At 38.5% G+C, this 19,850-nt stretch overlaps 2 protein-coding genes across 2 annotated transcripts; both read right to left on the reverse strand.

Annotated features, from left to right (window-relative positions):
- Positions 1-333: 333 nt before the first annotated feature.
- LOC126184075 (piggyBac transposable element-derived protein 3-like) lies at positions 334-1,415 on the reverse strand. Its single transcript, XM_049926436.1, has 2 exons — positions 1,063-1,415; positions 334-1,015 (listed from the first exon to the last, which is right to left on the reverse strand). The coding sequence occupies exons 1-2, from the start codon at positions 1,413-1,415 to the stop codon at positions 334-336; spliced, it is 1,035 nt and encodes a 344-aa protein (XP_049782393.1).
- Positions 1,416-4,544: 3,129 nt separating this feature from the next.
- LOC126184076 (uncharacterized) lies at positions 4,545-5,447 on the reverse strand. Its single transcript, XM_049926437.1, has one exon. The coding sequence runs from the start codon at positions 5,445-5,447 to the stop codon at positions 4,545-4,547; it is 903 nt and encodes a 300-aa protein (XP_049782394.1).
- Positions 5,448-19,850: the final 14,403 nt, after the last annotated feature.

Here is a 19,850-nt window from a genome sequence, read left to right on the forward strand (position 1 = left end):
CTCAATATATTCAGGAAGGTGGTCAACCCTGTCACATTTGCTTTCTCTAGTTGGCTTTGGTACAATTCGTCTTCGTTTTGTGGGCTGATGCTGCTCATCTTCATCAGAACTGCTGACATACTCCTGTGTCACACTCGGAGAAATTTCTTTCGACAGTTCCAGTGAGTCTACAATTTTTGAAGACTTTACCAAGTCGTGGGACAAGTGAATTCTGAAGTTTATGAGAGACATCCACTTTTCTTTCGGTATCCCATCTTTTTGACAACACCTTTTGTACATAATCCATGAATTAATTATGGCTACATCAGTGAAGTGGTTGAATACTCTGACAGTCTACTTTTTTGTTCTGATGTTTGACCTATAGTATGCCATGTATCTACCACAGAGATCAATGCCACCCATATTGCGATTATAGCTTTTGATGATGGCTGGTTGTTTGACACTAACCTTTGCTTTTTCTGTATTACACCATCGTTTGCAGGTACCCTCTGGTTCGCTCCCTATGCACGAGGATAACAAAGTGACGGATTTATTGTCCTTCCATTTGAGGGCACAAATTTCCTGGTCCTCCCTTACGTACTCATCCCATTGCCCCCGCTGCAGCTCCTGATCTCTCTTGAACTTAGAAGCTACTTTTTTTATTCTATTGGCCATCACAGTTCCTGTCTGAAATATATTCCTGTCTAGTAAAAGCTGAACAGATTTTGAACTGGTGAAAACTCTGTCACTGTAAATTACATGATTGTAATCATTGGGTATAGTTCTAGCCAGTAGTTTGAGTATACCCGCTCCCAGGCCATGTTCTTTTTGATTGCTGTCAGGAATTGTTCCTTTGCCAGTGTATATAGCAAAATCAAGGACAAGTCCATCTGATGACGCTAAAATAAAATTTTTGAGGCCAAGTGGATTAGGTTTGGAAGGTACATATGTTTGCATCTTACATCTCCCCGTGAATGGAATCATCTGTTCATCCAAAGAAAGGTGTTGAGACCTGGGTAAACTAATACATTTATTTCTAAAAGCATCAATTAAAGGTCTAACCTTCCAAAGTTTGTCATTTACGTCAGATCTTCCAAATTATTTACAAAATGCAGATTATTTCGTAATTTGTAGTATCTATCTCTTGTAATGGTTGATGATACAAGTGGAATATCCAGTTGCATATTCCAGTAAAGTCTTGCCTGGGGCAATTTCAATGTACCCATCAATATATCAATTCCGACAAGGGACAAAATTTCATTAGTATTTGTATCCAGACTGTTTGAGTTCTTTTGGCAATGATATAAATTAGTTTGTCCTGCAACATTTTTCCAGAAATTTTTATCGAAGTACTCGAAGAAAAACTGTGAAGGGTTTCTCAGTTCACCATCAGTCTGTTCTTCAAAGTTGTCGTCAGAAGGCTGTCGATTACACATCCTGCAAACAAATAGTACCACTGAAAAATACTGATCTAAATCGTGTCAGATGACACACAGAACTACACCAATGTATTGCTTACTTAGATTGCCTCCATCTTAGTGGACGAGAGTGAGAAGATGAAGCTGATGCAGGTGCCTCAGGAGTAACATCCACATTGCATCCTTAAACTTCAAGCACACCAATTCGTTCAGGTGGAGTTGGAGGTTCATCAACAGAATCATCTTCGTCTGACAAGGAACTCAAGTCACTCGTCTCGAGCACTTTTATAATTTCATCGTCTGTTAGAGCTGAGAACCGAAAATGAAATAAAGTGAAAGTAACTGTTGATGTAATGGAATAAACAAATGAAACTGAACCTAATAACAAAATAAAAATTTTTTGAGTTTTCACTAGGATTAGAACCTAGGACCACTGTTTTACGAATCCAACACGCTACCCATTACACCACATTAGCCACAATGACATAAGTGCTTTGCTAGAGTATTAGTAGGTAAACTTTTTAATAACGAAATTCAGAACGTGCGGAGTAACCAGAGGCTGTTGCAGTCTATTTTCAAGAAAAACTCTCGATTGATGAAAGTCAATAGAAATTCGTGCGTGTCAAAAGAAGACGGCAAAAGCAAGTCTGAAGTTTTAAACTTAGTGTTTAAGAAATCATTCACGTGGAAAATAATGCTAATATATTGTCGTTTGACTGGCAGACACCCAGTATGGAGGACATAGACATAGGAATCCCTGGCGTATAGAAGCAATTGAAAAAACTGAAAACAAATAAGTCACCAGATCTTCAGGCACCCCAGTTCGGATTTATACTGACGACTCTGGGCATTAATCCCTTACCTAGCTCGCATTTATTGCGAATCTCTCGCCGAGCGACAGATCCAAATGGAGCGAAAAAAAGCACAGCTGACTCCTATATATAAGAATGGGGAAATATTAGACCCACAAAATTACATATCAGCATCATTATCATCGGTTTTCCCCAGAATACTTGAACTGTTCAGAGTTCAAATATAATAAATTGCCTTCAGACAGAGAAGCTTTTGTCCACAAATCAGCACGGATGTAGTTAGCATCACTGCTACGGAATTCCGCTAGCCCTTCACTTACGTGATACCCAGCGAATCATGGATGCAGAGTACCCTCAGATTCCACATTCCTAGATTTCCCGAAAGCATCTGCCACGTTCCTCCACTGCAAACCGTTAAAGAAGGTCCTAGCACATGGGCTAGGTTTGAGAGGTGACACGTGTAATGGTCGCCTGGTCGTAGATATTGCTAATTGCTATAATCGCACTATTTCACTCCCATTTACAGAGCTTGTTACCACTTGATGTTAGGTTGGCGCCATTGAAATGCATTGTAGTAATCACTGCTGCTTGCTGGATCGCTGCTGTGTCTCGATGTTGATGCTGGCTCTAAATCTGGTTGTCTAGGGTTAAAAACATGAGGTCCCGTGTTTTGTTTTATGTGCTTTTGATGATAAAGGATGAACGAAACCAACAAATATGTAAACTTCAAATATTTATTTCTCTGGTGGCCATCTTAATTCCACTGTCCACCAAAGACTATGACACAACACGACTTCCTTTACATGTTCTTTGCATTGTTTATCCACCTCAAACAATAACACACTAACACACTGTACCAAAGTGACATTCCGACTGCTTCTCGACCCTTCTTGGTGCTCGTATTTATAACATTGTCAAAGAACTACTAAAAAGAGATATAGTTTACAAGTCACATGTACATCTGTTATCCTAATTTGTGCAGAAAAGTTATTAATTTGCATCGAGTGACATAATTTAACATGTTATTAAAATGACAGACAGATTTGTTGACTTGACAGAATAATTCTTTGTTACAAAAAGTCCGTTTTCTAGAAGTTTGTCAATTGACTTCTCTAATTTGCATAAATAAGTAATTAACATGAATTATTAAGAAATACATTGGTTTTCGTCTAAAACAGGATTGATTTCGTGAATACTAAGTGAAACCGCTCCTAGTGAACAAATAGGTTTCACTGGGTGATTTTTATTTAAGGAGATCCAAAATACCTAAGTTGTACACTATTTTTCGTACTTCATATTAATTATTTAAGATGAACTCAGTCTTTTTACATGATGACATTTGCTGCATCAGTGATCAAGTGATATTAACTTTTGTGTGGGTTAGTTATTCTGTATAATTTAATGGGTTGACTGTTTATGGAGACATGCTACGCAATCATTGTTAACATACACAATAACTTTTCTATAATCATAAATACTCGTTAAACTGGTTGAATTTGGAGGGTATCGCATACTTCGGTACAGTAAAGCCTTTAATATGTTCCGTTACACACGTCACTCTCTCACTTTAACAGCACTATCAGTCAGATTAATATTCATATTTTAGTTCATGATCTCGGTGTTCCTCAGTACTACATTTTGTATGTCTGGTTTATGACTTTTTAAGAAGAAAATTGTGGGAGGAATGTTCATATAACAGCATGTGTAGCCTGTGGAGAACATGTACATTAGCGGCCTTAGTGGAGGCGACGGAGAACAGGGAGAAAGCTGAACCGTGGGCCATAAGGCCCAGCGCACACTGCACACAGCAGAGGCAGAGCCGAGGCAGAGCCGCTTTTGTGGAGCACGCTTTCCAATGGGGCACCGCATACTGCACGCAGCCGAGGCGTAGGGCAGGATTAGCTGGGTCAGCCCTCTGTCCCTCTGTCCGAGCCGCACAGTTTTCCTCTGCCTGCGGCCCGAGGGGCCCGTTATCTCCGATCCCATCTCTGTCAGCGGTTCGCACCACCACAGAGGTGGTCTGTGGCACCGCGCTGCGCTCGGCCAGTAGTGACTTTCCAGCAGCAGTGTGTGCGTCTCTGACAGTACCTCACTTTCGTTCTTGTACGAAGTTTTTAGTTATGGAACACCTCATTCAGATAGTTCAGGACAACCCAGTGCTGTACGACACCAGTCATCCGGATTACATGCGGAATAAATTGAAGGACGAAATATGGAAGAAGGTTGCAGAGGAATTACATTACAGCAATTGTAAGTATTATTTATTAATTGATTTATTTATTTTATATGAATTTTCACAATATACATGTAATATTAATGACATAAGTCGTTCTCTTTAGTATTGGCCTCTTTTTATAGCTGCATACTGCCATTGAACAGAACCTTCTGGTGAATTAAAACACTCATTAAATTTTTCTCTCGTAAGAAACGCTTCACTCGTGTTTCTGCACCTACTTGGAGCAGGAGACAGAAGCTGGTTGGTACTCAGTGGTCCCATGTCGTCCTCCTCGGCGAGATCATTTGACGTAATGTTATCAGTCCTCAAGTAATTATGAAGTACACATGTAGCTGTCACAATTCTATCTAAAGCCTCTAGTTTACACTCAAAAGGCCGTTTAAACACACGAAATCGGGAACTCAAGATACCAAATGCACACTCTACAGTTTGACGAGCACGAGACAGTCTGTAATTATAAACTTTATATTTGTCATTGCCAGTAACTCTGCATTTAGGGTACGGTCGCATTAAGTTTTTTAATAATGGAAATGCCTCATCACCTACGAAAACGTAAGGGGCTCTATTTTGTTGTCCAGGAAGCGATTTATCTCCTGGGATTTTTAAAGTTCCGTCAGTCAGTTTTCTTCCTAATACTGAATTAGAAAAAATATTTCCATCAATAAATCTGCCCATTGAACCGACGTCTATAGAGGTAAATCTGTAATGAGCATCGACAGTAGCCATTAATACTACAGAGCAATGCTGTTTGTAATTGAAAAATGAGGAACCAGATAACTGAGGTTTTCGCAAATTGATATGTTTCCTATCAACAGCTCCAAGACAATTGTAAAACTGCCGTTTCCTCTCAAAGTCAGAAGCAATATTTTCCCACATAACTGTTGTTGGCTCAGGTAGATAAATGGGTTGTAGATGCTTCCATATCGCTCCACACACATCATAAACTATCTTCGACGCTGTCCTTTGACCCATGCGGTAGCTTAGAGCGATGGTTTTAAACATGTCCCCCGTTGTTAAATACCTAAAATTAAAAAAGACAACAATCCGTTTATGTTGCATAAGCAGAGTGGACAGAAAGTTACTAAGTGTTTCGACATTTATGGTATGTGTACACGAAATCACAGATTGTTTCTGTCACTATTAGGGGAATGGGGCAAAACTATTCGAAAATGTAACTGTTCACCTTTCTTATGTTACTTTATACGGAAATATATGAGAAACTAAATTCAGGAATTCCTTGTTGCAGGGGAAACAGCGAAAGAAAATTGGAGAAAACTTGGGGATTGTCATCGAGATGCCCTCCGTAGACAGAAAAAGAAGAGTGGGCAAGCAGCGACCTCAGTCCGCCCATGGCTGTACTAAAATCAGATGGAATTTTTAGTTCCATATATGGCCAACAGAGGTACTGTAACAAATATAATGGAAGAGGTAAATGCTACAACGAGCGTTGCAAATGATGGTGGAGAAGACATAACAGACACACAGAGGAACGAAACACAAGACGACTTGGGGACGCCATTGTCAAAGAAGAAGAAGAAAGCAGATGTCAGTAAAATCATTCTTGAAAGCATTAACAGCTACGAGGAGAGAGCTAAGAAAAGAGACATTTTACGCGAAAGATCACTGCATCAAGAAAATGACGCCTTACACCAATTTTTCATGTCGATGTACCTATCGACAAAAGAGATGCCAAAGGCGTACCAAGTATTGGTAAAGAAAAAAGTGTTTCAGATAGTATCTGAAACGGAGGAGGAAATTTTGACTAAATCAGTGGCTCCACATCATTCATCAATACCATCATGCAGCACAGAAAATAGTTCGTCTACCACGTCAATATCTGACTCTCCTGGTATAGAGTTTGAACCTTCAGCACCACATTTACTATAAACAGTGTTATCATGTTCATTATTTTAACAAATTTACAGATGGAAATTGTTTCTCTGAACTTTAATAAATATTGAGAGAAAAAATACTTTATTTCAATTGCATACCTTAAACATACAGCTAATTTTTCTTCTGTAGGTATGGGCTCCCGCATGTGACTTGGTTTTCCTCTTATGTCTTGCTCTATCAGTGTATGAACCTCTTCAAACTGCCGTCTGTTCAGTCGGAAGCTTTCCCTGAATACGTGATCAGGAACTTCCGTAGACAACGCGTATTCGCCATGTGTTCTTCGCTTTTGCATGTACTTGCTTTTCCATAGAGATCTTTCTCTGTTCTTGTATGCACTGTACAATAAAATAACACGCCTGAGTTCCGAATCAGAATCGGAATCTAAGTCTAACTGCATAGACAGACCCGCGGTGGACATTACTGGGCGTTCTGTGTTTCGCGAGCGCTGGGCCACCACTGAGCTCTGCCGTGCCTCTGCTGCGTGCAGTGTGCGCTGACCGGCAAAACCCATGTTGCTCTGCTACGCCTCTGCTCTGCCTCTGCTGCGTGCAGTGTGCGGCGGGCCTATGTTGTGTCCAGAGACCTGGCTGTGCGAATGATTGTGGGAAGCAGCGCTCTGTGGATTGTAGCTGGAGAGGGACTGCAGGCCGTGTCACTCCCCTCTTCCCACTCAAGGTCGGAGCAGGAGTGCAACGGTTCTCAAAACATTTTACCAGGACCGTGTGACAGACTATCGCAAAGGTGGCCAGGTGGCGGAAACTAGGTGCAGGAACCCATTTAAGAGAATCTGTTGTAATCGGAGCTTTTGTGTAAATAGTGGGACGGTCATAAAAATCCAAGCATTCTCATGTTAGAAGCTGGGACAATATGGAAAAAGAAGCTGGTTCACGTGTTCATTGGAGGCAAGACTGTAACTCCCTGACGCCAGGAAGTCACTAGGTTATTTTAGCGGGCGGCAAAAACATACATTTCACGGACGCGACTGTCTGGGAAGCTTAACAGCTTTCTTTCAGAAATTGGAAATGGTCGACCTGGAAAGATTAGATCTCTCCATAAATGAAGGACTGTGGTCCCGTCTAGGTAGACGTTTTTTGCCGAAACGTGACCATGCTTTCCGTGATAACGACGCCTCTCTAGTCTAAAATATTCTTTTTGCAGAAAAGAGAGATTTTGATCCTCTAATTGGTTCCTCTCAGGATATTCCACAGCGTGGGAACCCCAGTGCTGTGTCTGGATTGGCTACCAGGCCGACAGAACAGTCAAGAGCGGAGATTCAATGTGTAGAGGATAGTTCGATTGGTTTGTACAACGTGGAGGCGTTTTCTTCTTTTTGTGCTAATTCGGCTCCCGTATTGAGGCTTGGTGGAAAGTGATTATGATTCTTTGCCTCCTTCGTCTTCTGGTCCTCCCCTGGTGGAGAACTTCAAGTCTTTCCCTAGAGGGTGACAGTTGTGGTCTGCAACTTGTGGTGGACTAAGAGCCAGTGACAGTTTCCAACTATACTGACAGTGGACTGCATACCATCTGAGTCACATCGTACATCATGAGGGTGAACTTATTTATTCTGAGTCGGCCATCTGACGTTTGACAATTGCAGCATGCATTGTCGTGCCAGATAGTCAAATTGGTTTGGCCAGTCTAGAGAACGTGTGCACATCGAAAGCTGCCGGGATATGGGAGCGCTGATAGGGAAGCTTCCCGCGTTCTAATAATCAGAACACGAGTCCTCGTTGTTTGCAAATTTCGTGGACGCGTCAGAACATCACAGCTGTCACAGTGCGCCACTCCTCGCCCTCAGCATGCCGTTTTCTGCTGCCGCCTGAATCAAAGTGAAAGGGTAAAGTATTGCTGTAACAGTGTAGGGTTGTTAAATGATATTCACAGCTCCTTGTTCTCCGGTGAACCATTGTTTTTGACACGTAGCCGTAGTTGATTCCATTTGAATAGAATTGGGCCTCACAGCGGCTTCATGTAAACAAAGACAGACTGAATTGTAAGAGTGATTAATTCAGGAGAGAATTTGTGTAGCTTCCACCCCAATGAATGCTTTGCCAACCAATCACCATTCATTTCCTGATTTGTGTTTGTAATTTTTTGGTAAGATTTATCCTCTTGTTGTAGTTATAAAAGGATGAATAAATTTTTTTGTCATTCTCTATGTAAACCTAATTACGCCACTGTTCTCATTCATACTCCCTCAGTTATTCACCGTTTTTATTTTTTTGTATTAATGCATGGGCACACCAGCAATTGAAGGTTCAATTTATTAAGTTAGTTAGTTTGATTATTAGTTTGAGTTCGGAAAGTGACCGCAGACATAGACTACAAAAGTGCCATGAGTACATTTACTCACTTGATACATAAAAATTAAGGGTGTAGCTCACGATTTGAAGATTATTGAGTAGCTAATACTTTTCTGTATGTAATGACAATAACATTTAGCATCACTCGAAGATGTATTTATGATTAAAGCAAGAGACGGCTTGCAGGTTCCCTGGTAAACGAGTGGCTCGAAGATTTATTAAGTAATAGGACCCTGTCTCTGGCCTTCGATGGCTGGACTTAGAAATCAGGAAAAGGGGAGCCTTTTACAGGTTAAGGAAAGGCATTAAATGGAAATACGAAGGGTGCTTGGAACAAAGGGCAATTCGAAAAAGGTAATAAAAGATCGCATATGACACATGTGGCAAAATGAATGGGACACTTTAGACACAGGCAGGAGAACATACAAATTTCTCCCCAACATCAGGGAGGCATTAAAAATAAGATTTCTTAACCCGTCGAATGGATTTATATACTCGTATTATCTGACTGGCCATTGCCCATATGCTACGTATCTACACAAAATCAAAAGACATATGAATGATAGTTGCGCCTACGGTAGTGTGGGCACAGCGGAATACACATTTTGGGACTGCGCGCTCTATGAAGATGCGGCAGTTAATGGACGCCAGGTATTACGGATGTTGGATCCCAAAGCAGCAGAAAGGAGCGAGTCAGGTTGGTACATCTTTGACGACACTGCAGCCGCAGTATCCAGGAAGGCCAAGGAAGACTTCATGAGGCATTCAATCATAAGTCAACATGCTGCCATTCAGGCTAGACAACATACTTTGCAAATGGAGAGAAGATTACTGAAGTCGGCGACCACCGAATGAAATATTTTCCCAAGAATGTACATTACGTCAATACAAGTGAGCATGGAAGTGTGCACTTTTTTAGCTGTAACAGTGACAGGTGCAATTGCTTGCTATAGTGGAAACGTTGTTGACGTGCTGCCCGACGCCCACGAATCCAGTAGACAATGGCTGTTGACAGGGGTAGTATAAGAACGGATCCCGTAGCGGAAATAACCATCTACAAGTTAAGTGCACCAAAAAAAAAAAAATGAATAAACAGAGAACCGATTCTGTAGGTCTTATAGTAGTATTATTAGTTGGGTAACTGGTTAAAGGTTTTATTGTAGTTTTGTAGTAGTAGAAGTAGTTGTAGTATTTAATAAAGTAAGTCTCAGAAATAAATATATAAATTTATTACTATCCAAGGAAATGTGATTTGTATGATTCATTTTAGCTTTTCAGAAATGCTCAAATGCGTGTGAATTCCTGCTGGACCAAACTACTGAGGTCATCGGTCCCTAGACTTACACACTACTTAAACTAACTTACACTAAGGGTAACACTCACACCCATGCCCGACCGAGGACTCGAAGCTCCGGCGTGAGGGACCGCACGATTAGTGACATGGCGCCTCCAACCGTGCGGCCACTCCACGCGGCGGCTTTTCAGATAGTAGGCTGTAGTAATGAATAATAAGTAAATGAACAAATATTGATACGATCTAGCGGACAAGGTGAGCAAAAGTCTGCGGTTGTTTGCTGATGACGCTGTCCTATGTGGGAAAGTGTCGTCGTCCAGTGTCTGTGGGAAAATAAAAGATGACTTAGAAAAAAATGTTTGGTTGGTCTTATGAAAAAAAGCCTGCTCTAAATATGGAAAAATATAAGTAAATGTAGATGAGTAGGAAAAACAAGCTTGTAATTTTCGAATAACACAGTATTAGTATGTTGCTTGACACAATCACGTCGATTAAATATGTAGGTGTAACGCTGCAAAGGGATATGAAATGCAACGAGCACGTAAGGACGGTACAAGGAAAGGTGTATGGCAGACTTAGGTTTATTGGAAAATTATGAGGATGTGTAAAGGTGACCGCGTGTAGAAAACTAGTGTAACGCATTCATTACCAGGTAGGATTCAAGGAAGACATCGAAGTAATTCAGAGGTGGACAGGTATTTCTGTTACCGATAGGTTCTATCAACATTACGAGTGTTACGGAGATCTTACGTGATTCCCAATGGGAATCCCTGGGGGGAAGACGACGTTCTTTTCACGAAACACATTTAAGACAATTCTACCATTTATTGGGAGTGCATACAGTATATTTTGAACTCCTGCACCGATACTTCGGCTGACAATCTTTCAGCCACTGTAGAGGTGAGTTGTTTGCAAGATGCTTAAAGCACTTCACGCTGTGGACTAAATGTGCATGCGTGAAAGATAAAACTACTGATAACAGAGCGTCAGCTACAGATAACATTTTACACCTCTAAGAGTAAAACAAAGCAAGCGCAGAGTCAGCGATTTCATAGTGCTTACGAAGTGTTTGGTTGAGTGTTATGGACGGTATATGTTGGAATACCAGGCAGTGAAGACATAGAACAATATTTACTCTCAGAATGCAGACGTAAAATGAGGGGTTCCATGATTTTTCGAGCTGTAAACTATCGCCTCTGTTGAGCAGGTTGTGTAAACTATGGGATGGCCAGTAGAAATGCAATGTTCAACCTCTGCTGAACCGCAAATCATTCTTCACAGTTCCCAGAAGAGCCGCTGTGTTGGCCGGTGGTAAGTAGAGCTCGTCCACTGTATTCTTCTTCATTATTCTTGCAATTTTTGACGATATACGTCCCACATACGGAAGAAGGGCCACAGACTTTATATTCTTTCTTCTGCTTCTTCTTATGGTTGCTCTGGCGCTTTCGCTTGCACAGCTCTCTTATCTGACGTATTGTGCATCCATTCTTACTGAATATCTCATGTAGTTGTACCAGTACAATCTGTAGGTTACCAGAACCAGACACTGCACGAGCCCTGTGTACTGAAATTTTAACTACACTTGTGGTTTGCAAAGGATGTTGGAAGATAGAGTCCTGCAAGTATAAATCGATATGCGTAGGCTTACCGTAAACAGAATGTATTAAAAACCCATCTATCCAGAAATAGTAGTCAACCGTTCATTACTTGTTCCACTGTAAATTTGATATTTTTGTGAATGGAGTTCAGATGCTCAAAAAACCGGATCAATTCGTCCTCGCCATAGGACCCACTATGAATGTGTCATCGAATAATCTCCATAACATCATTGGTTTTAAAAATGCAGCAGAGTTGTGATTTTGTCCATTATAAATGGTCTTTTTGAAAGCCTGCGGCTGTGAAAACACTGGGTTTGTTTATAAGTAACTTTTCTGCTACCAGTCATAATTTTCTTTTATTCGTATTTTATACGACGCGTTTCGGGAAATGATTCCCATTTTCAAATGTATTTTTCTTTGTACTGTGCCATTTTCATGTAATGTTTTCGTAGTGTCAGGCTCTGCTGTGTTTTGTTGATTTTACTGCAATATATAAAAAAGGCGAAATTTTTAGTTAGTTACCGATTTTTGTATGTAGTTAGTGGTGAAATATGGAAGAACTTGTACTTACAGTCTTCTTACGGTTCATTTGTGCAGAATCTCACACATGGTAAACATCACTCACAACTTTCAGTGTACAGTACACATCGAAACAACTTACATAAACAAACAGTTACAAAGATGTTTTTAGACAGAGTTGACCGAGGTCATGTTACAGGTCCATCGCCGATATGCTTTTGTACAGAAGATATTTATCTTAACGATACGGAGTATAATTTGCTTACATCATTTATACAATGGTGCTTGTTTCTATGTGTTACTAATTTGCTTAAGTATGTTTTCGCATACACATCCACAGAAGACTGCTGGTCCATCCAGTAGAGAGTGTGCTGCGACAGACTTTATAGTATTCTTTTTCTTGTCTGCAGTAGAAGTTGTCATTTCCACGTCTTCAATTGTTTTATATATTGTCTGTCTTGAACGTCGACGATGTGACAATTCAGACAATATATAAAACAATTGAAGACGTGGAAATGACAACTTCTACTGCAGACAAGAAAAAGAATACTATAAAGTCTGTCGCAGCACACTCTCTACTGGATGGACCAGCAGTCTTCTGTGGATGCCGGCTCAACTTCAGCATTGACATCAACGATTCCTTCACACATGACAACAGATGGTTAACTGTTGCTATAGTACGAGGTGGATCCGGAGTTCCAAATCTATCTGGCCTGGAGAGCTTTGTGGACCGTGATGTCATCGCCTATAGAACTTACCATGTTACTGAGAACGCTAATAAAGACTTTGGCAAATCTACCTATTGTCGACGTTCAAGACAGACAATATATAAAACAATTGAAGACGTGGAAATGACAACTTCTACTGCAGACAAGAAAAAGAATACTATAAAGTCTGTCGCAGCACACTCTCTACTGGATGGACCAGCAGTCTTCTGTGGATGCCGGCTCAACTTCAGCATTGACATCAACGATTCCTTCACACATGGCAACGGATGGTTAACTGTTGCTATAGTACGAGGTGGATCCGGAGTTCCAAATGTATCTGGCCTTATAAGTTTTTCATTTAGTATTTTGTCTTCATATTTTCTGTAACGTTTGTATATTTTGAGTTCTTCTAATAATTTCAGTTTACGCCCTTTATGTATTGCCCTCTTATATATTGCAGTACAATCAGCAAAACAAAGCAGAACCTCACATCTCGAAAACATTACATAAAAATGGCATAGTACAAAGAAATACACACTTGAAAATTGGAATCATTTCCCGAAAAGCGTTGCGTAAAATATGAACAAAAGAAAAATGTAACTGCAGGCAGAAAAGCTATTTATAAAGAAACCCACTGCAGAATTGCGTGACTTTTCTTCAAAACCCTCCATAAATAAATTAGCTACGATGGGTGAGAGATGACTGCTCACGGCAACACCACAAATCTGTTCAAAATTTTGGTTATAAAATAAAAAGTAAGTGGAGGTTATCGCATGCTTAAGTAATGCCGTTATGTTCTCTTCAAACTTGCTGCTACACAGTGACAGAGTGTCAGCGATAGGTACTTCTGTGAACTAAGAAACGACATCAAAGCTGTCCAATAATTCATAACTGTTAATTACTAATAAAATCTGCTGACTTACGCATATGATGTTCACGATTACCTGCAGAAAGTCCCAACATCGATGCTAAATATTTGGCCATTCACTAAGTAGGTGCGCTATGTTATTCAGTATTGTTCTAAACGTCAATGCTTTTATTATATGTCCCATGTGCGGTGTATGGCTTCCATCTTCATCTGCATCGCTCTCATCGCTCCCATATTAATTTATGGAGCTGAGGAAGGCCGTCTAATCTTGGAGAAACAAAGCTGGGTCCCTTCAATGTTCTGATAATTTCCTTTGGTATCGAGCAGGAGTCATAAATTGAAGCAGTTTTCTTTGAACTTGTGCAGTGGGGTGCTTGTCAATCTTATTATATGTTATGTCCTCACATCCCTCGTTATATTAATTTCACTTTAATTACTAATATGTCGTTGTTTTATAATGAACATGCATTGCACTATATATATCATGGGTGTTGTACAAAAAAATTTTCGAACTACAGAACAATAAATAAAATGTTTTTGCACTCTACTTACCAGAACGTCTGTACAGCGCTGCCTACCAGTCGGGCCTCTCACGGCCGCGTCTTTAAGTTGACATAAATTCACACTATTTTGACTACTTAAAATATGAACGAATTTTGAGGTATTAATGCTTTTAAAATAACCTATTAATTTAAAGTTAACACTAAAAAAAACAATTTTTATACTTTTACTGGTGGCTTTTATTCTTATTGCAAATTTGTTCATTGTCTTCAGATCGTAGCAGAATGCTCCGAGCGTAAATGTTTGGTGTACCTATAACACGTAAATTGAGTTATTCTCTCTTTCTTCTCTACATAAGACACAGATCTTCTAATATTCTTGGCTGTTGGTTTCACTGCCTTCCTGGATCCGGTGCTACTATTGAGTTCAGTGACGTCTTTACCTCTGCCGGTTGTTATGCCAAATTGATCATAAAAGCCCGGCGTCTCATTGTATGCATTGTATGCATTTACGATACTTATATCGATCATGTTGAAGAAAACCACCAATGGCTAGCGCCTTGTTTTTCTCTTCACACTGTAGCATTGCGTCATCTGGTCCATGATATCAGCGCCACCCTCAGTCTCACTGTGTGTCATTATAACTTTTCATTTGTGATGATGAGGCCGTTGGTTGGTAATGAAGAGAGCTAAGGGCGGTAACAACTTTGTTTTCCTTAGGAACATAATAGGCTATCGTCACATATGGTTGAAAACCAAATAATGTATTATTCACGTCCTTTAGGTGTAATAAAATCGGCAGGTAATGCACGGTTTTTTTTTATAGTACCCACTAGTGTCAGACCTTCTGACAACAAGTAATGAGCTAAATCGAGAAACGTAAAAAATTATCAGAGGCTATATTACATTCAGACATTTCACGTTCATTCACCAGGATTTTCACAACGTTCTCTCCAAGTCACACGGCTTTGGTTTCATCCCCCTTCCCCGGATACACTTTCATCTTCCAGCAGTAGCTTGTTGCACTGTCACAAATTGTCCAGAACTTTATTCTGTATATACCAGATTTTGATGGGATATATTGTCGAAATGCATAGTGACTTCGAAATGCAGCCGACTGTTCATCCACGGTCATGCACCATCCTAGAATGTAGGCATCAATCCCTAAGGGTAATTTCTCACATCTCAACTGGTTCCAGTTTGTCACTTGACCCATGTTGACGTCCGGTTGCTGCACTGTCAAAGCACAACACACTCAGAATAGCATGGGAGTGGTTACGAGACATAATTTCATTGACCAATGGTTGGCCATTCTCAGCGCTCCAAAGATGACTGATATCCTCATTTCTCGACTCGTGAACTCCAGTCAAAATCAGAACACTAAGAAACTTTTTCATTTCAAGCATATCTATATCCACTCAGTTCTCATGAAAGATTCGACCTTCGTTGTTGATCCGCATACACACTCTCTCAATGAGTGGTACACGAAAGAACAGCATAAAACGAGGGCCGTACAGGTGGAAACATGCACCAACATTTTAATACAAAGCCATAGGTAAATTTTTATAATTTTTTTCAATATTATGACCAACTTGACAAAATAGGATTAGTCATAAAATGTAATTAAAATGAAAATGTATAGTTACAGAGAAGATATTAAACATCTGAGGCCCGACGATAAGTAAAGGGTTAAGAAACTGAGAGTAAAAGTATTTTTAATATGAAAAATAATGCAATTACACACAGACTAACTAACCATTAAGGAAAAAATCTGATGTTTCGATAGTAACTCGCACAATTTAACATTACTACTTGTACTACTTGTACTCTCAGCTTCCCATTTTAATGATGTTTACATGCACGAGAAAGTATGAATATCACACGTCTCTTTCTGCTACATAATCATGCATTAATGTTAACTCTTTTTCTCCCTAAAGCAACATGCACTATCATCGTGAACTGAAAAAAAGAAGGAAAATCATATTGCCGTGCAGGCTATGAATGCCATAACGTGGCCGCATGGTAAATTTGTATTGTCCTGTGGTTCTCGCAGTGCCCTCCACTTTTTAATATGCAGTCATTTAACGGTATGTCCACGTAAACCACAAACTAACATCGCTTGTGGTAAGTATTCCGGTCCAGATCTCATACCAATTTTGTTTCTTTCAACGTTCATTGATGAAATACATTCATATTTAACAATCATATGCAGGCACTAGCTCAATCGAAGATTTGTGCATAAAGCCTGGAGGGTTGTCTGGGACACAAGAATGTATCACTGGTTACAAATGGTTCAAATGGCTCTGAGCACTATGGGACTCAACTTCTGAGGTCATTAGTCCCCTAGAACTTAGAACTAGTTAAACCTAATTAACCTAAGGACATCACAAACATCCATGCCCGAGGCAGGATTCGAACCTGCGACTGTAGCGGTCTCGCGGTTCCAGACTGCAGCGCCAGAACCGCACGGCCACTTCGGCTGGCCACTGGCTACAAATTTGCATTAAGATTTAGGAACAAACCCTGTGTTCAAACTTTATGAAATACCTTGAAGAAAGTGACACATAGTCAAAATGTGGTTTGAAGAGCTGTTGGCGTAAGTACTATGGGTTTTCTTTTCTGACGACAAAAATCTGACATTACACGTCAAATGAAGGAGCAGACGATAGAATAGATTGCACCAGGCAGTTTTGTCTGGTGAACTCGTTGCTAAGTAAGCGTGCAGATCGGTTTAAACTTCGCTAGCCTATTCAGTAGTTTGCACACCACGTATTCTATCTTTCGTGGCTTAACGCGGGGCTAAGGACGTGTGGAATGTATTCATCTCTCACTGTAGGCACCCAAAAGCGATCATTATCTAAATAACGTTGTTACAGGATATGGATTTGAAGCGACATCCACCCGAATGCAAGTTCAGTGTGCTAACCACTGCACTTCTACATCTACGTCTACGTACATAAGGCTCAAGACACTGTATGGTGCGTGGCGGAGGGAACTTTGTACCACAACTAGTCGTATCCTTTCCTATTCCATTCACAAATAAAGCGGTGGAAAAACATCTGCCTCCAATTTTAAAGGAATATATCTAATAAACTTAGTTGAAAGAAAAGGTATAAACCACATAGAACCAGCAAATCTGACAAAAGAAAGTATACTTAAAGAAAATAAATTTTGAGAAAAATCAAAATTAGAAATAAGATAACCTAAATAAGCACCCAAAACAACTACAGTAATAGTTAAAAACTTTAAATAATAGGGCAAAGCAATAACATGAGGAATAGGAAAAATTAATCAAGACAAAAGACTTCCACCAAAACAGCAACAAAAACCAATTATACCAAACGAAATATAATAACCCTTATCATCAAAAGAAAATGTAGAATAAAAATTATTATCACCAGACATTGAATAATAAAAAAGACGAAAAGAATAAGAAGCAGTTAAGCCAGTAGAAAACAAATAAAGAAAAAAATTAAACAATTAATTCATCTTAAACAAACCATTTCAAGAATTAAATCCTTTGAATAAAAAACAGCTAAAAATGGTATACCACACAAAGAAAAACTAGAAACATTAAAACAAACTGAAGTTAAAGTCATAAAATTAACAATAGAACCTATAAAACGGATGTCCTGAGAATCCTTTAAATTATGAATTATTGAACCTGCACACATAAACAATAAAGCCTTAAATAAAGCATGAGCTAATAAATGAAAAAATGCAAGTTTGGGGTAACCCATAGCCAAAATTCTTATTATTAAACCAAGTTGTCTTAAAGTAGAAAGAGCAATAATTTTCTTCAAATCAAATTCAAAATTCGCCCCTAAACCGGCCATAAATATAGTTATACAACCAATTAAAAGCAAAAATCAACCACAATTATAAGTATCTAATATTGGTCTGAAACGAATTAATAAATAAACCCCAGCAGTAACAAGAGTAGAAGAATGAACCAAAGCAGAAACAGGAGTAGGAGCAGCTATAGCAGCAGGAAGCCAAGAAGAAAAGGGAATTTGAGCTCTTTTAGTCATAGCTGCTAAAACAATTAATATAGTAATAAGCTTTATTTCAAAAGAATTAGAAATAAAATCATAATAATAAACGTAATTTCAACCACCAAAATTTAATATTCAAGCAATAGAAATTAAAATGGCAACATCACCAATATGATTAGAAAGTGCAGTTAATATACCCGCACTATAAGATTTCACATTTTGGTAATAAATAACTAAACAATAAGAAACCAAACCTAAACCATCCCATCCTAATAAAATTCTAATCAAATTAGTACTAATAATTAAAAAACCTATAGAAAGAATAAATATTAAAACAATAATAATAAAACGATTTATATTTTTTTCTCCCGATATATAGTCCTCTCTATAATAAATAACCAAAGAAGAAATATACATAACAATAGACATAAAAATAAGAGACATTCAATCCAAAATTAAAGTCATAACAACCATAGAACCATTTAAATTAAAAAGTTCTCATTCAACAAAAACTCTATAATCAATTATTAAATAATAAATACCCAAAATAAAAATTACAGTTCTAGAAAAAAATAAAGAAAAAAAACTCAAAGAACAAATAGAAAACAAATTCACGGCCTAAGATGAAAAAATTCATATCATTGATTCCACAAAACAACATTTTTAATTAAAATACTTAAGCAACCTAAACAAAAAAATACTCCCCCTTTAAACAAAGAATATTTAAAGGTAATCAATGTAAAAGTAAAAGATGATATTCACGAAAATAACCAAGAGAACAAGTATAAACACCAGAATAATAATTAACATGTTGAGAATTAGAATACATGTATAAAGTATAAACAGCTCTAAAAAAAGACAAAAAAATTAAAGCAAAAAATCTAAAAGAAGATCAAGACATAATTCTATTTAATAATCTAAGTTCACCTACCAAATTTAAAGAAGGAGGAGCAGCTATATTAGAAGAGCTCAAAAGGAATCATCATAAAGCCATTCTTGGTATCAAATTAATTATACCCTTGTTAATTAATAATCTTCGTCTACCTAAACGCTCATAAATAATATTAGATAAACAAAATAAACCAGACGAACACAAACCATGACCAACCATTAAAGAAAGAGAACCTATACAACCCCATCAATTCATAGTCATCAATCCTCCAATAACTATTCTTATATGAGCAACAGAAGAATATGCAATTAAAGACTTTAAATCAACCTGACGAAAACAAATAAATCTAACAATAACCCCACCAGATAAGCCTAAAGACAATCAAAAATAATTAAACTTTAAACCCAAATAAGAAATAACCTTCATAACACAAAAAATACCATAACCACCTAACTTTAATAAAACACCAGCAAGAATCATTCTACCTGAAATAGGGGCCTCAACATGAGCCTTAGGAAGCCATAAATGAACAAAAAATATCGGCATCTTAACTAAAAAGGCAAGAATTATAAACACATAAAATATAAAATAATAAGAACCAAAATCAACCGATAAAGGAAAATACAAAGTATTAGAAAAATCATAAACCCTAAATAAAACTAATAATAAAGGCAATCTAGCAACCAGAGTAAAAAAATTAAATAAACACCAGCCTGTAAACGTTCAGGTTGATAACCTCATCCTAAAATCAACAGTAAAGTAGGAACTAATCTAGCCTCAAAAAAAAAAATAAAAAGAAAGAAGACTCAATCTAGCAAAAGAACAATAAAGCATAA

The sequence above is a fragment of the Schistocerca cancellata genome, chromosome 4 (assembly GCF_023864275.1).
Source record: "Schistocerca cancellata isolate TAMUIC-IGC-003103 chromosome 4, iqSchCanc2.1, whole genome shotgun sequence".
Lineage (NCBI taxonomy): Eukaryota > Metazoa > Arthropoda > Insecta > Orthoptera > Acrididae > Schistocerca > Schistocerca cancellata.

Coding starts and splice junctions, on each gene's coding strand:
- LOC126184075 (XM_049926436.1), bottom strand. CDS start 1,415: ATGTGTAATCGACAGCCTTCTGACGACAACTTTGAAGAACAGACTGAT. Junction 1,016..1,062: donor AATAATTTGGAAGATCTGAC/GTAAATGACAAA, acceptor TGATGCTTTTAG/AAATAAATGTATTAGTTTAC.
- LOC126184076 (XM_049926437.1), bottom strand. CDS start 5,447: ATGTTTAAAACCATCGCTCTAAGCTACCGCATGGGTCAAAGGACAGCG.